Source organism: Mercenaria mercenaria, chromosome 17 (genome assembly GCF_021730395.1).
Source record: "Mercenaria mercenaria strain notata chromosome 17, MADL_Memer_1, whole genome shotgun sequence".
NCBI lineage: Eukaryota > Metazoa > Mollusca > Bivalvia > Venerida > Veneridae > Mercenaria > Mercenaria mercenaria.
Genome location: NC_069377.1, coordinates 3674254 through 3696010, shown reverse-complemented (window position 1 = coordinate 3696010; position 21757 = coordinate 3674254). Strand labels below are relative to the sequence as shown.

Sequence of the window (21757 nt, the reverse complement as noted above, 5' to 3'; positions counted from 1 at the left end):
TGACCAACCATCCTATCAACTTTCATGATCCTAAGCCAAAGTGTTCTTGAGTTATCATCCGGAAACAGATTAGTCTACATACCGACCGACCGACAGACATCTGCAAAACAATATACCCCTCCTTCTTCAAAGGGGGGCATAAAAAAGTGTTTCTATCATTACTACTCACTGGACAAACCTTAAAAGTATCATTGTTTTCACTCCCATTAAGAGCTATATAGACAGGTAAGGAAAATATTTTCTATATAATTCTTTTATATAAAATAATTTTCCAGTTAACAAACATTTGAAATATATACAACATAAAATCTTTCTGCATAATAACACAACTTTACGAGACATAAACAGCTCCACAATCTTTATCAGGAGTTTCATTTTAAAGTAAAACCAGTGAACACCTTTATTATTACAGCTGCACTTCCTAAAAAAATAATACTGCCATCATCCTGGTGAAAAAATATTTTGAGTAAGAGCAATTTTTGTGGGTAGGTAGGGGGAGGGGAAACAAACACTATTTCATTTCAGGTACTGGCATATTTATCACATTCTATTAGTCATACACAGGAATGTATCCAATGATCTTTAATACGTCATTCACCAATTTTCCAAGTCATCCAATGCAAAGTTTATATGAGAAGGTAGTGATACGATGACGACCGGTGAGAAATGAAAATCTCTTCTAATTAACACCCATGTACCAGTATACCCATACAAAGGTAACGTACAATGTTCTAACTTATCGTCCAAGAAATTACTCATTCTTTATGATAGCAGAAAAAAATCTTACTGATTCAATAAAGCCAGACATTCAGGCAATGTACAAACTCACACTTTTTCCTGTATGATACCGAATTATGTAATAAACATGAAAATTTAGTGTGTTGTTATATTTTATCAGCGAATAATATACAGGCTGGAGTTTAAACAACTAACTGATCTAATAATTATCATCCAACTGACTGCCTGTTGTGCTGGTAGCATGAACGTTATAATACTGTTATAAATTTTTCTTGAAAGCCATTAAAAATCAACTGGCCCAGCCCGTGGGTGTTCAAATGTTTTACCAAATTAGCTATTGCGGATCACAGAGTCATATTTGATTCTGACCATTAATGTCAAAGATTTTACTTTACTCTTTAGTTTTCTTTAACATCAAATTGTAACATGTTCAAAAGTCGTGTTCTGCTTAATGTTTAAAAGAGGCAAATATCTGTGCCAAATTCTATTAAAATCAAATCAGATGTAAAAACATTATGAGGCTTTAATAATCAACCTATCTAATCTGTACCATCAAGGTATGACCTTGACCTTGAAAAAGAAATTTTGCTTACCCTCAAAAGAGGAAATCATGGGTACACCACGCAGGGAAATAAGAGAACAGTTGTACAGAAAAAAGTACTTCGATATCTGTTATTTTTCTCTATATAAAAGTATAAACTGAGCAGTTAAAAGGCAATAACAGATTATTTTCATGCTTTACACATCTCACTTAGATAACTACAACATAAAATCTGTTAATACACTATAAATATTCTTACATTTTCTCTCTGTCGCCTCCGTTCCTCATCTTGTTTTCGTTTCTCCAGTGTTTTCATTGGATCTTTTCCGGGTTTCTTCTTAAACCAAGTTCCCCAGCTACCACTTTCATTAAGGTCAAGGTCATTGTCTTCACTTCCAACCTGTAACCATAGAAAGTATTGTAAAATATTGAAAATACTTCAGCCCTGGCTTTAAATCAAACTCAGGACCTTTCACCTCAAAGGCCTATACTATCACGTCACTGTAATATGGACAAATAAAGTATATACCATATAACCCCGTTTAAACGCCCCCGGGGGCGATGCATTTTACGAAAAAATTTAATCCAAACAATGTCAGTAACTTGTATAAACGCCCCCCTATTCATCCCAATTCATGCACTGACATAACCCGATACGTCATTGTACTGGGAATCTGTGTAAAGTCGTGTGCTGAGTGACGTGGCATATTCAGTACTTACATACAGTAGATTTATTTGTGCCATGCCTGTTGACGTGTTTAAAAGTTTGTGTTAATAAAGTGTGTTTTTTTAAAAATTCATTTGTATTGTTATGGAATTGTTATTATCTGGATATTATTGTGTTGGATCCAGGACCAATTTTTGAAGGCAAGGTTTTTTTTATTTTCCCCCCAAAACAGGGAGTGGGAGGTGTTAATTGGGGGGGGGGGGGGGGTGTTAATACAGGGTTATACGGTAAGTATGTATGTTTAATGTTTCATAATTTGTAAAATCTGAATTGGAGTCCTTATACTGCTGCTTTTTTTTATGGTACCCATATAACAGTAAAAGGCGGTATTCTAAGTTTTTCTGATAAAGGACAGATAAATGACCTTATACTGTCACTTCCAGTTAATCAAATGTGCAGAACTATCTTAAAAGTTGTAACTTTAAACCAGCTGCTTTCCTAAGCCTGAAACAATGACTTTTGATCTTTCTCTACCACTTAAACATAATCCTGCTATATTTCTATAATTAACTTATCCATCTTTCAATTTGGACAGTACCATTAACTGTTAAACCCACTTACCAATAGGAACTGACTGAATAGCAAATGGCGCAGATCTTGATCTGGGCCCAGTTGTTCGAAATTTAACCAGCTCAAACTAACCGCCAGTTAAAATTTCGATTCAAAATATTAGTCTTTGTGGAAACACTAGTATAATGTTTCAATTTTACTGTAAAGACTTTTTAGTGTTCATAATCTGTCACTCATACATTTGTTTTTCTAAGTTTTCTAAAATGTTGAATATAACCCTAAAATTTAATCGAACATTAGCTTTATCGCCTATTACAGTTTCGAACAACTCTAACCAGACTGCACGGATGGCAGGCTGACCATGATATACACTGGTCATAAAAGCAGAATCCATCATGTCCAGCATGATAAGGATTAAAGCCAGAACAAGTATGCCCACGGGAAGAATGTCGAGCCCGCCAGCTGTCTAAGTGTGACCATGACCTTAGACCTAGGGACCTGGTTCTTGCGCATGACACTCCCGTCTCATAATGGTGAACAATCATGCCAAATTACATCAAAATCCCACCATGCATAAAGAAGAAATGCTCCGGACAAACTTCAATTTGACCTTTGACCTCCAACTGTGACCTTGACCTTTGAGATAGGAACATGGGGTTTGTGCATGACACGTCTTCTCATTGAGGTAAACATTCATGCCAAATATAAACAAGATTGGTCCATGCATGTCAAAGTTTTGGTCCGGACAAAATCGGACAGACGCATGCACGGACGCACATAAACCGACCCGCCAAAACTGACGACTAAGTCGAGCTCACCGCAAGCGGGCTTGACAAAAATTATGTTCAGAGAGACATACAAAACTTCAGCTTTAAGCTACAAAATGGAACTTTTGACAATATGATGGTATACATATTGAAGGTTATTTAAGTTATCATGGCTTAACAGACTGGTAGACCCTAATCAAACTAAGCTGAACACATCATTTACGTAACGACTAATGTTTTTGTTTTATACAACATACGGAGATCTGAATGAAAAGCAGTTGTAACTGACAAGTTTTGACAAATTTTCTATAAATCTTACTGCAAAACTTAAAAGAGCAGATGGCAGTTTTAACTGTTACGAAGAATAAAATGAAACATTTTTATTTCAGCATTACAGTTAAAACAGAGTTTACAACTACAGTAAGGTATAATCGGTATCAACAAGATGCTTAACCCTTCCCATGCTGGACATGATTGGTTTTACCTTTGCGACAAGAGTAGATCATGATCAGCCTGCACATCCGTGCAGTCTGATCATGATCTGCACTGTTCGCTATTCAGCCAGTATCTTTTTGGTAAGCACCCCTTTTAACAGATAATGGCACTGTCCAAATTGGAAGATGGACAAGTTCATAATAGAAATTTAGCAGGGTAAGGGTTAAAACATGATGTTATAAACATTATTAAGATGGCTGATCTGAACTTGAGAACTATCCAACACAAAAGTCAAGAAATTAGTCAATATTAAGCAACTATTTGACTCCACAATTGTATTGTTGTTTTTCTGGAAGGAACACACATTATGTAAACCTGCAGTTTTTCAAGTCTGTTTATAACACAAGGCACAGTCTTGATAATAAGTCCACCCTTGCCACTCCCAAAAGTGGTCTTTGAGGTAGTTGAAGATTTACAACAATAAATGTTATGGATTTTTGTTGATGTGCTGTAAAACATTTTAGACTGACCTGCATTAAAGACTGACTGAGATAATCCAAGTAGATGGTAATGGGGAGTTGAATTTCAGCAATTAAGAACACAAAAAAACATTTTTCTTTTGTCTTGGCTAATTGACTAATTACAAACTTATCAAAATTTCTCCTACCTAAAAATAAAGTTAAAATCTCAAAATCCTCCCATGAACCGCAATTGACCAAGACAAAAACTACCATTCAGTCATAAAATTACAATTTTAAGGTACTTTTATAATTTCAAAAAGTGCTTGGTGACATTTAAAACATTACATAACTTTATATCTGTGTCTTCCAAAAAATTAACAAGAGCCTTGCAGGTGCTGATGCTCACCTAAACATAAAACTTAACCAAGAAATCAGATTTTCTAAGTCCAAAAGGGGCAATAATTCTTCCAAAAAGCAGGACAGAGTTATGTTTCTTTCTGACAGGGTCAGCTATTGATGGTGAACAAGTGTTGCAAGTTTCAAAGCAATACCTTTGACAGTTTAGGAGAAAAGCTGACCTAAACATAAAACTTAATCAGGCAACGCAGACGCCGATCAAGTGATGACAATAACTCATTCCCCCCCCCCCCCCACAAAAATCAGATGAGCTAAAAATTCTTGAAAACCCACATTACAGATTGCGTGGATCGAACAAAAAAGTCCTTACAAGAAAATGAATAAAAGAAGAAAGTTACCTTGTGTATAAGGACCTCAGTACTGCCAGTGTCATCCTCATCGTTCAGATTCAGACCTGCAAATATATACACATCTCTATATTTATAACAGACTTGAGATCACACTATGTAATGTATCCTATATCTGAAAGAATTCAAATTCAGCCATTCTGATGACACAAATTTACTTGCATATTCTTCAGCCAAATTCGTATGGCATTCTTAAGGCAGTATCTAAGGAAAACTCTGACCTTTTGGACTTGCTCCTGACCAAATTTGGGAATCTCTGTAAAGCAGTTCACGAAAATAGGTTGTTGTAAAATTTTTCTGGTTTAAGCTCAGATGGCTCCTATATAACTTAATACTTCTCCAGACACTTCAGAATCATGTTTTAAACTACTTCTTTCCCCAAACAACCATGCTTTTTGTTCAGTCTCACAACACAATGAAAGGATTAATATTTCCCTAGCTACAGTATGTACCATGAGCGATGAAAAAAATATTACACAGTTGTAAGGTTATCACAGAATCCAACTTTTTGTGACAGACTAACTGAATGACAGGTAGGTGGACAGCAAGACAAACCAAAAATTCCCCTTCAGTGATTGATAGGAGACCAATAAGAGGCAAAACTTTCATCAAAATGATGGCAAGAGTTATGGATCTTTAACCATTCAAATTTACATAAGGAAGCAGGTATGCTATCAGTAATAACACATAAATGACCTTGCACAGACTCTTTTTTCAAAGTCTATACACATGCTGCCAATATGCTGAGCAGAACATTAACTGTCACCTCAATATGAACATACATTTAACTCTTACCCTGCTAAATTTCTATAATAAACTTGTCCATCTTCCGATCTGGACAGTGCCATTAACTGTTGAAAGCGGTGCTTACCAAAAAGATCCTGACTGAATGATGAACAGTGCAGATCATGACCAGATTGCACGTAAGGCAGAATCAATCATGACCAGCATGATAAGGGTTAAAGATGAACATATATTTCAAGATGAAAAATTTATCCAAAATTCTCCTCAAACAATTTTTCGTCTGAAAATGTTTTTGCTCAATATTATCATAAACCAAGTTTTCTTCCACTTGCTTCATTATGACAACATGTAAGAAGTGAGAGAAAAAATATACATTACCATGTACAGAAGACTGAAGATCGCTGTCCGACAGATGGGTTCCGCTACCCCCGGAGCTCATCTTCTTCTTTATGGAGCGTCGTTTTACCCTCGTGCCAGGTTGCAATTCATCACCTGTCCCTGCGCTGTCTTCTGATGGAGAATTGCTTCTGCCTGTGAATCACAAGAAAACTACTGAATGCACTAATGTTGCTAATAAAATGACTCATTTCTTTGTAACTCCTCCATCAAGGACAGACAACAAGAATGAAATCATGATAATAACTTTTGCCATCCTTTTCTTACATAAAGAGCACCATTTTGTCTTTCAAATAATATCATTTTAAACTTGTACACTGTGAAATCATTTCATTTTGACTTGACCAGCAAAATAAGAAAACCTAAAGACAGAATTAACAGAAAGCGAATAAATAAGGTAAACTTTTCTTTGATTCTGTTCACTTTAACATTACTTGTAAACCATCAACACTTACAGTGGATTTTAGCCTAATATAATACCGTAAAAGCAGAAATTTTTGCAATGGTTTAATTTTCGCTATATTCACAAGGCCCTACATCTCTCAAAAATGCATATTCAGCAATAAAAGTAGGTTATCATTTTTACAATTTCGCGAATATTTAACCTCACAAACATACTCAAAATTTCAAATTCGCAAAATTTTGACCCAGCGAAAATATGTGCTTTTACAGTATAAGGATTCTCAAGTTGTATCATAGCACCAACAGTCTTGGAGTGAACTACACCATTGTGACACAATGTGCTGAGTTACTAACAGCTGAACTTTCAAATAAAGCAGTTCCCAAGAATTATTTTTGTGACTCAAACAAATTTCTTGATTTTTCTGAATCGCTCAAATATTAGCAAACGCATTAAAAAATATTCAAAAGTCCAACAGTTAATTTTGTTTAAACATTTTATAATCTAGGACCAAAAAGATTCTGGTACAGTTGTAATACACCATACCAACATATAACATTAATTTATAAACATTTTATGTCAAGAAAGGTCTCGTCTAGTCCTACAATGACAAGAGCATGAAAAGGTGAAAATTGTGTTTATTTGACAGACGTCACTATATATTGTAGGACAGTAGGTGCACTGTGAAACGTGGTAATTGGCACTAATAGACTTTTCTTTATGAGTTGCAACTTGTCATTAGTTTGTCAAGGCACTAACATTGTAAAGGCCTCTGTGGCTGAGTGGTTAAGGTCTACGACTTTGGATCACTTGCCCCTCAACGCTGTGGATTTGAGCCTTATCTGGGGCATTGAATTCTTCATGTGAGGAAGCCATCGAGCTGGCTTATGGAAGGTTGGTGGTTCTACCCAAGCACCCACCAGTCATGAAATAATGTACAGATGGGCACCTGGGGTCTTCCTCCACCATCAAAGCTGGGAAGTCGCCATATGACCTTTGTGTCCCTGCGACATTAAACACAACAAAACAAAGATTGTTTTTTTCCCCAACAGTTCAAAACTGACACTTTTTAGTCAATGCATAAAATCAAAGCTCAGAAGACAAATGACATTCCCATTAATTGATTAGATCTTCAGAAGCTCATAACTAAAATTCACATAAATTATTTTGCTCTTCAAAAATTGGCCAAAACCAAAGAATTTCATGCATACAAGATTAAAAGCTTTCACAGAATTTACAGCCTACTGTAAAATCATTTAATTTTGTGGGCATGAAATTTCCTGGTTTTGGTCAAAACAGCAATTTCGTGGGGATATGAATTCCTGGATTTCAACTTGGGACTTTTACTTGTTCGTTGGGATTAAATTTCATGGATTGACTCAACCACGAAAATTAGTCCCCCACGAATATTAATGATTTCACAGTATCTGGTAAATACCCACCTCGACCACCATGTTCAGTTACTCTGTCTTGATCCGTCTGCCATCTAGGTTGATGCTGTGGATGTTCTATATTTATCTGTGTTATAAATGGTCCTTCCTGGTTCCTGTGTTTGTGCTTCTTTTTGTGTGGGGTTGGTTTCCGATTTACTTTTGAGTAAGGGTCTTTTTTTTTGTCACGTTCCAGAGAACTAAATTCAGATTCTTCCGAGTCTGTGCCTGTAAATGATTTTTATAACATAAAAATAACCATCAAATTGGCATTTGCAATAAAACTTTTATCCAAATTTTAAACTAGAGCTATCACTTAAGGTGATAAATACCCCAAGAAACCACTTTGATAAAGGAAATGTTAAATGTTGTGTCATGACCTCTGTCCTTAAAAATTCAAGTAAGACCTTGACCTTGAACCTAGTGAGCTGTGTACTCTGCATGTTGTGTTGATTAGGTTAAAAAAAACTGCATAGTTTTATCAAAATCCTTCGTGTTTTAAATGGTAATTTAAGCAATTTCATCTTGGGTTGTACACCCTGCTTGTCATCTGGATGTTGTTAACAACTGACAGTTTTATTAAAAATTATTCCACTGGTTTAGAAGATATGGGGAGGACATAAATTCAACTTGAATTTTTCCTTTCCGTAAATCCTGAAAGTGTTTATGCCACATTCTAAGAATGAAACCATCAAAACTGAACTAAAAGGTATATGTTTGTAATCCACAGACAAAAGTTATGCACAAAAATGATTCAAATTCCATAACTGACCTATGTGTGGACCCAGTTCAAATGTAGGACATTATTTTTATTCCTTCAGAAAAAACTTGATTGAAGCAATAAATTTATACCCTTTTCATTTTTCCGTGATGTAGATTTAATGCGGTGTATTTTCCCTTGTGGTAAAGCATCATCAACAAGTGCGTAATCACTGTCCTGTACGTATAAGGCATCCTGCAAAGTAAGTCAAAACCTTTCATCTCTTGGTCTCTATAAAATACCATATATTTTCACTTATAAAACACACTCGCTTATAAGACGCACCCCAGACATCAGACATGCAATCTGGGATTTCTTTTTCTTTTAATTTCCTTGTAGTACAAGCTTATAAGATGCTCCCCACTCACTGAACTGGAAATATGACTCCTAATAATGCGTCTTATAAGCGAAAGTATACGGTAGAAATCAGTATTTCACATATTTCAATGATGAACATGATGCAGAAACTATAAAGAAACATTGAAGCAATCTAAGTTTCTATACAAATAGGGCTGTAGCTTACCTTTACAGTTCCATAAACTTCAGAGATCTCAATTTTCTCTGGCATGGCAAGCGGAGCTTGAACCCGTCCAGCCCTAGAGTTCCCTTGACCTGGGCGCTGTGGAAGAGCATACTGCGCAAATAAGAAGGGCTAAAATAAAGCAGAGTGTGTGTTCAGGTTAGGGTAAGTGGTTAGATAAAGCACATCATAACATTAGAGACAGAAAATTAGAAGGCAGTTCTCCATCCTCCTCAATTTCAGTATTTTTTATACCATTTTTTAAAATGTATTTACATATTTCTAATGTCTTTTCTATAAAAAATTTTCATCCTTAGAATGGTAACTGTAACTGTACATTTTGGAGTAACACTTAACTGATACGCAATATTCTGTACCAATATTCATTATAGTTAATGGGAGAGAGTATTATGCTTTGAAATAGTTGAAATTTTAGTCATTCGTAATTGAGGAAAACTTTTCTGTTAGCACTTCAAAATGCAATTTAGTTATTTCATGGCACATCATTGGCAAAAGTTTCAGTAAGTATAGAATAAATAGAGTAGTTACACAAAACACTTTGGAATAAACAAATATAATCTGAAGTGTGAAAGTCAATGAACACATATAAGTAGTGTAAAAGTCACACAAGAGTTAAGTATGATCGTTATTTAAGAAATGAAATGATTTTTTTCAGTGTTCATGCGAAATGAACGACAGAATAGGATCGGCAAATCCATGAATAGCTAGCGTTTAATTTGCCGATCCTATTCTGTCGTTCATTTCGCATGAACACTGAAAAAAAATAGTTTCATTTCGCATATTTACATTATATTTCCTTTCCATTTGTAAACAAGAAAATATTATAAATAGCACATATTTTGTGGCATTTAACATTAAAATCAGCTTCCCGGCCATTCTGTTCAACACACGGAATAACTGCGACGTCATCTAAGGAACGTTCTCCCTGACTATAATTTGACCTCATCGGTCGGTTATTAGTAAGCAGCGATGACGTAAATTTCGCGCCTTTCCTTTTGCTGTTCATACGAAATGAACGTCATAATTTTCAATAGAAAAGAATAGGGTGAATGTAAATATATATGAATATATTATAATCTGATGTGTAGTTAAGTATGAATCCAATATAACATTAAGTGTAAAAGTCACACAAGAGCTAAGTATGAATATAATACAATCTGAAGTGTAAGTTACAAAACTTTAATAATCTAAAATACAAAGTCATATGAGAATATAGCATGAACAAATATAAGATCTTATCAGATCTAACATATAAAGTTAAATTTTCAAAACACTTATGCCTTATAGCAAACCTTAAAATCTCTAACGTACAAGATGTTTCATTATTTATAATCACATGTTTGTCTTTCATTGCTTGACATGACTTTAATGCCATTCATCAACAATTATTTCAGTTATGTCAAGGGTTGCCTTCAACTAATTTGCCAGAAAGACTGTGTTCTTTTTTGCAGATCTACTTCAACCTCCAAATTTATAACTTTGCATTCTGTCCATGAAACTAAAAAGGTATGTATTTATTTTCCATAGTTACTGATTTATTCCCCAAATGTGTCTGTAGAACACAGGGTGTGCCACCACTGATATCTTTGTCACAAATAAGGGGCAATAATTCAAATGTTTGCAGTCTTAAGTGGGTATAGCCTCAACTAACATTTAATATAAAGGATTCATACACTTTTTGAGCTATGAGCATTACAAACAAAAAATCCACTTTTTTGGCTATTATAAGGGCCGTAACTCTGTAATTAGTGCTAAAATCTCAAGAAGAATGCCAAGTGTGCAAGGCCGCATCATGATAAAGACTAAGGCAAGGTTTCATGAACTTACATCAAATACTTTTCGAGCTCGGCACGTCATTAGGTGAAATTGTGCATTTTTGACTATTCAGGGACCATAACTTTGGAAAAAGGGGTAGAAGCCTGATGAAAAAATAGGAGGTGCCTAAGTTTATATCATGATAAAGATTCATGCAAGGTTTCGTCAATTTATATCAAACACTTTTTGAGCTAGGCACATCACAAGGTGAAAATGTGCATTTTTGACGATTTCAGGGGCCATAACTCTGGAAATAGGGGGCGAAACCAGAAAAAACAGGAGGTGCACAAATTCATATCATGATTAAGACTCATGCAAAGTTTCATCAATTTATATCAAATAATTTTTGAGCTAGGCACATCACAAACTTTTTTTCTGACTCAGTCAAAGGTGTCTGTAATCTTAATGAGTAAACAAAACCCTGTGTGTCAACTTAGTTTTGAGATTTACTAAACAAGAGCTCGTAGAACACGAAATGCACACCTTGATGCATTCATTAATTGCACAAGGAACAGAAATTATTTGGTCACTGTACACAAACATTCTACTGTTCTGGGTCAATGTGACCTTGACCTTTGACCTATTGACCTCAGAATCAATAGGGTCATCTGCTGGTCATGATTAACCTCCCGATCAACTTTCACGATCCTAGGCCCAAGCATTCTCGAGATATTGTCTGGAAATGGTTTAACTGTTCTGAGTCACTGTGACTTTGACATACTGACCTCAAAATCAATACGGGTCATCTGCTGGTCATGACCAACCTCCCTATCGATTTTCATGATCCTAGGCCCAAGTGTTCTTGAGTTATCATCTGGAAACCGTTTAACTGTTCCGGGTCACTGTGACCTTGACCTTTGACCTACTGACCTCAAAATCAATAGGGGTCATCTGCTGATCATGATCAACTTCCCTATCAACTTTCACAATCCTAGGCCAAAGCATCCTCAAGTTATTGTCAAGAAACGTTTTAACTGTTCCGGGTCACTGTGACCTTGACCTTTTAACTACTGACCTCAAAATCTATAGGGGTCATCTGCTGGTCATGATAAACCTCCCTATCACCTTTCGTGATCCTAGGCATAAGCGTTCTTGAGTTCTCATCCGGAAATCATTTGACCTTGACCTTTTACCTACTGACATCAAAATCAAAAGCAGTCATCTGCTGCTCATAACTAATGTCCCTATAAACTTTCATGATCCTAGGCCCAAGCACTCTTGCGGTATCATCCAGAAACTGTTTCAACTGTTCCGGGTAACAGTGATATTGACCTTTGACTTACTGATCTCCAATTTAATAGGGTCATCTGCTGGCCATGACCAACCTCACTATCAACTTTCATGATCCTTGGCCCAAGCGTTCTTGAGTTATCATCCGGAAACAGATTGGTCTACATACCGACTGACCGACATCAGCAAAACAACATACCCCTCCTTCTTTGAAGGGGGGCATAAAAATTCATACGAGCTGACGGACATCCAGATGGACAGACAAACAAAGGTAAATCTAAGTGCCTCCACAATAATTTTGGGTGCATAAAAATGTGAAACAAACATTTACGATCTCAAACAGAAGCCTGATCCATTTCTGCTGTGGCTGCAAAATTTGGAAAATCTCTTAAATACAAAATCAATCTGTGTATGAATGAAATTTTTAAGAACAGCTGTTTGTAAATCACATATGGGTGGTTTTCAAAATAATGAAGCTTTTTCTTCTCTCTCACCTTACTTTAATTCAGTTTAGTTTTAGAATGTATTTTGGGGCAAATAATATCCAAATCAATGTAGTCAATAAATGTGTGCAATTTCAGCTTAATGACTCAAACAGTTTTAAAGTTATATTAAATTATATAGCTAATTTTGTCCCCTGTGCACCCAAAAAAGTGTGACATTTTACATGAACTATAGTTTTCAACTGCGGCTTACTTTTTAAAACCATGCTTTATTGGTACAGCTTTGGCTTTTTTGTGTAACTTAATCTCTGCACATTTAAATAAAATACTTCTTTTCATTACCTACATCTTATTGTTACCAATATTTCACATCTTGTGATGGAACCCCCTTCACAAAAAATAGTGAAAAAAATACTAAATTTAAATGTTGAACACTACAATTTCATAACCCTATTACTTTTCTAAAGTCTTAATGTTTTTCTAAGATCTTTATCCTTTCAGCTGTGAAGACATAGTATGATTTTTTTCTTTAATAAATCAACTTTTTCAGAAACTTGATGGATGTCTATACACCTAAAAATGTCCCCTGTGCACCTTTTCAGTTGTTAAGTGTCAGATTTCTTTTATTCTTTAAATAAAATGGGATTTTACTTTATTTTCCTTGAAAGGGAGTTACAACAGATACATAAGCAATGTTCTACTTCACATATTACTGACTGTTAAACATTCATAGGGCCAAAAGTGATGTCCCCTGTGCACCCTTTTTTTGACATATATCAATTATCATAGCATTACTGTAATTTGTGGTGGCAGTTCTATATTCTTAGCAATGTGAGTGCAAAATTTAGGCATTACTTGATAATTTAGCATTATATAAGAAGCCCTGGACAATTTAAAATTCATTGTTTGCATTTTTTTCTGAATGTGCCAATTTTCTAGTTTAAAAGTGGAAACATCAATTTTGTTGCTTCTTAAGCTCTTAAGTTTACCTAAATATGTAAATGTTCACTAGTAAATATTGTGTAGTTAAAAGAATTTTACTTACCATGAACATATTCTATGAATAAATATTTTGATACAATTTGTCCCCTGTGCACCCTTTTTAGTAACATTATAAAGTATGTATGAATATTACTATTCCATTTTATCATGCATGGTATTTTGTCATTTTTCTACCATGAATAAGCATTGCATGTAAACTAAAAGATTTCAATGTGTTAGTTATGTATAAAGTCACTTATTTTTTCATTTAAAGCATTACATTGTTGAATTTTGAATGTTTTTGTAGTGAAAATTTTCAATTTTGTATTTATTTTGTGGAATAAACTAATTTTTTAATAGTATTTGTCTAAAGTTGATTACCATTAGTCTTTTTATGAATAGAAAACTAATAATGGATGAATATTACACTGATCTTCAGTATGTGTCCCCTGTGCATCTGTAAAATAACTCAATTTTGAGTTGACAATTCTATAAATTAGAATAACTGGACATTCTTGAAATTTGGCATGTGGTTTATAAACATGCAAAGTGAGAGAAAAAAATAGGTTTTAAAATTACATGTTAGTTATTTTGCATTCAGCAACAACTTTTCTAGGTAAAGTTTTATTTTCATGTCAGATTTGTGCAGAAAGGGTGATTTTAAAAACCAATGTCCACAAACATATGATTAAAAAAGTTTCAAACCATACACATACACCCATTACTTATCATTTATGTTGAAAAAATTACTGTTATACATATTTCCTTGTCATAAAACGCTGCAACATTTATCACGCATCTTACGAAAAATTCACTGAACTTTCGAATTAAAGGCTGAAATATTTTCTTTTTGGCATTTCTCAACACTTTCCCAAAGTTATTTCCTTCAAATTTGAAGTATTTGCTATCATAAAAAATAGATGACCACCCTAAGAAATAAGTTTGAATTTTTAACCCCTATGTCACACTTTTGCTTCATTATTTTGAAAACCACCCATATACACCCCCATCCCTATGGAGGTCTGTCGGAAGTGACTAGGTACTGTAAAGTCATTAAATTTCGTGGGCATGAAATTTCGTGGTTTTGGTAAAAACGGCGATTTCGTGGGGATATGAATTCGTGGATTTCAACTTTTGAACATAAAATGAATGGGAATTTTACTTGTTCGTTGGGACTAAATTTCATGGATTGAGTAAACCACGAAATCCACGAAAATTAGTCCCCCACGAATATTAATGATTTCACAGTATGTAATTTTGTGTATTATTATGTACTGTGACCTTGAATTTGGATTATTTGGCCTCAAAAACAACACTGGCTACAGGCAATCATCCTGTGAAATTTGAAGACCATAATAAGCCCATTCATTCTAAAGAAATTGATCAGAAATACCATTATGTCATTTTGACCTTTGATCCCCCAAAAAACGTAGGTGGGGGTTGACATACTAATGCATTAAGCTTAAACATGCTTAATAATGTAATGAATAAAGCTATCTGATCTCAAGAGTACCCTTGTGTCCCTCCTAAACTAATAAATGTAGATTTACCAAGTTGAAATTCTTACTCTGCAATATACACAAAAAACGATTTTTTCCTAGAAAGTCAGGTTCGTATGGAGCTTTTACCAGCTTATGTAAAGAGCGTTTACCTTGTTTTTGGCACTTGGTTGATGTGAAATGAATGACGACCTCTCATAATTCGGGTTTTGCGACCAAACAACATCTTCATCGTCATCGTGGCCTTGGTGTTCTGCCGTGTCATATGGCGATTCTAAAATATTACGCAGTAAATTTAACATTCCTCGTAGCACAAACTTTTTCAAATTTGTATCACGTCAAATTTTTAAAAATGTTACATATGAAAAAGCTTACTAAAGCCTTATCTTAAGCTGTATTTCAACATATTTTTAGCTTAAAAGCTTTGACCGAGGAAATAACAAACAAGAGCGCCATTGGCCCTAAAGCGCTCACCTGTGTACAAGTATTCAAGAGTGTTTGAGTTAGATTTAGTAAGTACATGTCAGACACAGGGGCATGGCCATTTTTTTTACCTTAGGGCAATAATTTGGACAAGTATGGTAGAGAGTCAAACCCTTATATTACTTGCCAAATATCAAGCTCTAGAGAAAAGGATTTTTAAAGTCTGATAGCTGAAAACCTAAGACCCATCTGTTCAATGAACTGGAACCATTTGAACAACTTTTAAAGAGAGCTACCAAGAGATCATTTGTGTAATCCATTCAGTTGTTTTGGAGATGTTGGTTAAATGAATTGTTGGTGAAAAGTGACCAAGCCCTCTGGCAGGACAAATGTTTTTTGATGAATCAGAAAAATTTGAACAATATTTGTAGGTCACACAAGAACTATTTGTGTAAAATTATTTTAAAATTGGGCCAACAGTTCTATACAAGAAGATTTTCTAAGTTTCTACTACATACATAAAGGGAAAAGTGACCACGTCCCCCGGCAGCCATGCTTTTTGATGAATCAGAATAATCTGAACAATATTGGTAGACGGTCACTCAAGAACCATTTGTGTAAAATTATTTTAAAATCGGGCTAGCAGTTTCACACAAGAAGACTTTTAAAGTTTCCACTGTATACATTCAGGGAAAAGTGACCACGTCCTCTGGCGGCCATGAACGATCTTACAAGAGAGTTACATACATTTGTGTGAAATTACTTCAAAATCGGACTATCGGTTTAGAAGGAGATGTTGTTGATATTTTTTTCTATTTTTAGCTCTGGCAGCCCCTTTGTGGAACCAAGTGGAACCATTTGAACAGATTTGGTGGGGACCATTCAAGGAACATCCATGCCAAGTTTCATCAAAATCCATTCAGTGGTTTCGAAGGAGATGTCTTTTAAACACAATTGTTGAAGACTGACGGACGGACAGACGCACGCACAACGGACACAGCATGACCACAATAACTCGCTATGAGCATTGCTCAGGTGAGCTAAAAACATAAAATGTTAAAACAGGCACAACTAGTACTTCTAAACTAAACTGTTTTATTTTTAGCTACAACTAATAATGCAGGTAAAACATCCTGATGAAAGTTGATTACTGTTGTGTATGTATTAAACAAAGCCATATCAGGAAATTAAATATTCAAATGAATAGATTTGACTTTTGAAATCTGTAGAAAATGTTCTTGTAAAAATCACATGGAATATAAAGAAGTCACTAAGCGTTCTAGCATCTAGAAGCAAGACACTACCCACATATGTATGTGCAAAAGCATATAGACAGTTTGCAACAGTGTAAAACCATTTTGTTGAACATGTGTAAAACAACAAATCAACTGAGGGAAAACAAAGCTAACAGAATAAACAACATGTTTCCATGGTAACACAACCGTTCCTGTCAAACAGCAAGAAGCTTGGAACATAGCAAAGATATATATATATATATATATAAGCCACCTGTTCTTTTCCTCAAAGCATATTAAACATTTGAACATACAACATAAAAAGATACGAAATCAGAGACAACAATCAGTTCCACTAACATTGGCAATGACAACATTAATTCACAATGAAACATAGCTACATTAAATTTTGTTTGTTTTTTGTGTGTGTGATCTATGGACCGAAGAAGAAAGATATCCTGCTTTCAAGTAATAATTAGAGTAAATATTCTACACACTGTTACTAAAGTTTCCCTTGTAAAATCATTAATGCTTTTTTGTCATTGTAATATTCTATAGTTATCTTGGTTAACCTTTAGCCTGCTGGCGGCAAGTGATTCTGCCTTTGCGACCAGCGCAGACCAAGATCAGTCTGCACATCCATGTAGGCTGATCTTGGTCTGCACTGTCTGCTTTTCTGTCAGTAAATTTTCCATGAACTCCCCTCTGAATAATAAATGGTATTGCCAAATTGAATGACGGACCAGTCCATTTTAGAAATTTAGCTGGCTAAAGTTTAAATAACTACAACTGTCACAGAAACTAAAGAGCCAGTTGCCATGACACAAAGTGGGGACAGACAAACAAAGACACAGGAAAATGCTTTAGGAATACTTCATATACCTTCACAAGTATGCAAAGACAATATAATTATAATGCAGTTGTGAAACCTTTCAGGTATGAAAAACATGAGAGAGGTTTGGGTTTTTCGACTTGTATCAATTTCACACAATGTATATTCACATGTAGAAAAACACTCTAAATATTTAACCTTTACCTTGTTAATTTTTTTTTAATTGACTGGTCCATTATTCAATTTGGGCAGTACCACTTACTATTCAAAGGGGTTTAACTGAAAATTTAATGACTGAATAGCAAACAGTGCAGACCATTTTCAGCCTGCATGGATGTGCAGGCTGATCTTGGTCTGCATTGGTCGCAAAGTCAGAATCACTTGCCACAAGCAGGTTAAAGGTTAACAGCAGAAAACCTGAAGGGGACAAAACTTGGCTGATTTTCTGCATGTACACATACATTTATTCAAAACCCAACCTCTCTATTTTGAAGAAAATGTCCATCTACATGCTAAAACAAGTATGTGTAAATGCCAATATAAAAATTGCATGTTGTCTTAAATAAAAGATTATTCTTTATGGTGATCTAGCAATAACTGTTTTCATGAACAATCTACATTCACATTACCCTGAAAAAATTAGCACTCAAACAAAAAAGAACACACACTTTCTTGAATGGTATTAAGCAGACATATTAATTTATAAATGTAAGCAAAGCAAGATCTTTTGTTGCAGTAAAAGAGGGAAGATAAATGACATCCCCCATCCGGACTGGTACACTGTACTTCCACAAATGATGCAGTTAGGTATTAAGGTGTTCCTGCAGTTAGGCATTTAGGAGTTAGGTAGGTAGAGATTTTGGCATGGGGGAAGCTTGCAGAAATAGCAACCAATATTAAAGGCTTTTCACTAGCATTGATTAGATGACTATTGTTAAGCACTCATATTTCAAGATTTATGTTAAACAAAGTTAGGCATCTAGATGAAGCTCTTCTACAGTTAAGCCTTTTACAAGATGTTATACGAGATGCTGGAATATTTTCGAAAAGTTTGCTAGAAGGCATGTTAGCATTTTGAATACATCCACCAACAAGGGAGTTCATTCTCTACAATATAATGGACTGCGGGTTTAATCACCATGAAGTCGCCTCCCTTGGCTGTTGAAGTAGGCTGATTTTGATGTCCGCTTTGGCTCATTTATTGCCCAGGCTTTAAAAAAAGCAACATGTAAGAAGAAGATATTAAAATGTTGAGTCAACACGGCTGCACAGATATTACTGTAAAATCATTTAATTTCGTGGGCATAAAATTTCGTGGTTTTGGTCAAAACGACAATTTCGTGGGGATATGAATTCGTTGATTTCAACTTTTGAACATACAATGAATGGGAATTTTACTTGTTCGTTGGGATTAAATTTCGTGGATTGACTCAACCACGAAATCCACGAAATTTTGTCACCCATGAATATTAATGATTTCACAGTATATGCAATAATCTATTACACTGTAGTGTATTTAGTCATTATTATACATTCATACACATTTTTAGGCGTAGTTTACAAAGGTAATAGTTTAAAATAATTACCAAATGCATTATACAGCCCTACAAAATTGACATAAAAAATCAACACTGAAAAGGAAGACGTTGCATAAAGCAGTGACACAACAAAATTAACAAATCAAAAACTGGACGCTCTCCGTCTTGCATACTGACTAAAAACTACAGGCAAGAACATAAAACATAGAAAAGCAAAAAATTAAATTACACCAAATAACCAGAAAGTTCTAAGAGTGAAAAATTTGGGGATTGGTAAAAATGTCTGAAATTCATTGGGTTAAAGAAAATCAGTAAAAAATAATGAACAATTACAGTTGTAAGCAGTGGTAAAACTATTTTAGAAATACATGTACATGATTTTTTCAGGGAGACAAATGAGATTTGAGTTATCAACAATATTACATACTTGATAAAAACTGAAAAACTAATCGGTGGGTGAATACAAAAATGAAGAGTATATACTCTCAACTCAGATATAAGAGTACAAGAGAAGATAAACTTGTATGTGACCTTAGAACTGTCAATCATGAAACAATCTATCTATACAAATAAAGCAAACAGCAATGGTCTTTGAATGACTTTACTGACACATCCTTGCAGAGATGACAATATTTTTTATCTTTGTAATTTATTTCATTTAAACTGAATGATCAAAAGTTAACATTCAGTTGCAACCCAAGAGTAGTAGGTTAATTTTTTTTGATTCCCAAATTCTATTCAATAGAGGTCAGTACAATCAAACAAGAATTTAAGATCATTTTTCATTCTCATGAATGCTTTTTTTTTCTCACAATTTTCTGAATGAAATATGATATGCATCAAAAATATTTTTTGTATCAGAATTTGACAACCAGTCTCAGAAATCTAGCATCTGTTTGGCTGTCACTGATCACAATCTTTACATTGACCAATGACAAGGCTGCATTTTGTAGACTGGTCTCCAAACTATTTTTTATAGTTTAAGTTCCATTCAAATATTCAAAATAAATTTGTATAAACATGAATTTACAGTTTTTCATTTGTAGAAAATGAAAAATAGATCCATGAGAATGATACAGGTTACACAGTAAATGTATTCAGGGCTTCATCAATTGCAATACAAAATAAAAATCATTTTTTACTTTTTCATGAAAAGTGATGTACCTAAAGCAAAAAACTTCGCAATTTTCTAAGTTTGATATTAAATACACCTTTTCTCTCTTCCACTAAATTTCCAAATTTTGTTCTTTTTATTTTATGTTTTCCAGTGAATTATAGAGTTTTCTCAGTGAAATAAAAGTGATAATCCACAGTTTTGAAACAGTAGATTATCATTTTTATTTTCACCGTTTTTGCCGAACTTGTTCCGGTCCTCCGTCGCAATTGAAGTCAAATTGTATACCGGGCGTTATGAATACCGGGGACCATAATGACGATGACGTCGTTAAAATGACGTCATTTGTGTTATGCTTTCTGTTGATCTTTCCCGCAATTTTCGACATTTTTATAAATTACGCAACAAAAATAGAGTTTTACACATGAAATAAAAAGAAAATTTGTTTGTTTCAGTGAAATATCAATTTTATTTCACTCGTGAGCACCAAAAAAAGTCATTTTCACTCGTGGCTACGCCACTCGTGAAAATATCAGTTTTTGATGCTCACTTGTGAAATAAAATTGATATTTCACTGAAACAAACAAATATCCTCTATTTATCCAGCTGAAGCCCTGATATATTTCACTATGATAGGTTTCAACTTCAGTTCAACAGTAAAATGCTGTTAAATTACTACCCAAATTATCTTTTTGCTCACACATTTGAAGCAAAATATTGAAAGTATGAGAAAAGTTATAATTCATCGACTGAGTCTGACATCCATTTGTACACAGTTCTATAAAATTTCTATTTTTTCGTTGTTTTTTTTTTTAAAAACATCCCCATTTCCTTTTCATTAATTTAACCTATGATATAATTTTTTCTGTTTAATATTACAGCACTGAAAAGGAACATTGCTTTAAAGCATGTCAGTTTTTGTTTCAAAAACAATCAAGAAGACAATGAAAAACTTTTCAAATATAAGACATTCTTCATAAGTTTCTTGCGCAATTAAACATATTTCAATACAAAGAAATTATAAAGAACTTGTTTACTATTTCTTGAAAAATTCAAGAACTGCAACAAACAATTAAACAATTAAAGTATAACTTTTATACTGCCATACCAATGATTTCTGTACCAAATATAACTTTCATACTGTCACACCAAGGGTTTTTTTTAATGTAAAATATAAGTTTCATACTGTCTAAAAAGGTTGCCTTACGTCAAAAATTAAGTTTCGTACTGCCTAACATCATGGGATTCCTACCCATATACTCACACAACCATGAAATTCAATTAAGTTAGTCCCCCTACAAATAAAGTTTATCTAACAGTATGTTACAGTGCATTTCTGAAACCACTTTGAGGATGCAGATAAAACATAGAAAATTGTAAACCATTTTCAATCTATGAGTAATTGAAAATCATTTCAAATCTATGATGGTAAA

General features: G+C 34.3%; 1 protein-coding gene across 18 annotated transcripts in view; it reads right to left on the bottom strand.

Annotated features, from left to right (window-relative positions):
• The window catches only part of LOC123535997 (rho GTPase-activating protein 5-like), a 110828-nt gene that overhangs the window by 41330 nt on the left and 47741 nt on the right, over positions 1-21757 (bottom strand). For 9 of the 18 annotated variants that reach the window (XM_053528809.1, XM_053528814.1, XM_053528815.1 and 6 more), the window contains 8 exons: positions 18811-18882; positions 15335-15456; positions 9197-9325; positions 8766-8868; positions 7926-8141; positions 6066-6218; positions 4935-4990; positions 1539-1679 (listed from right to left, as the gene is read on the bottom strand). In XM_053528809.1, the coding sequence (XP_053384784.1) occupies positions 1539-1679; positions 4935-4990; positions 6066-6218; positions 7926-8141; positions 8766-8868; positions 9197-9325; positions 15335-15456; positions 18811-18882 (992 nt within the window). Of the gene's footprint in view, positions 1-1538; positions 1680-4934; positions 4991-6065; positions 6219-7925; positions 8142-8765; positions 8869-9196; positions 9326-15334; positions 15457-18810; positions 18883-19258; positions 19277-21757 lie in introns of all 18 variants that reach the window. The other 9 variants (XM_053528817.1, XM_053528818.1, XM_053528822.1 and 6 more) reach the window with 7 other exon arrangements.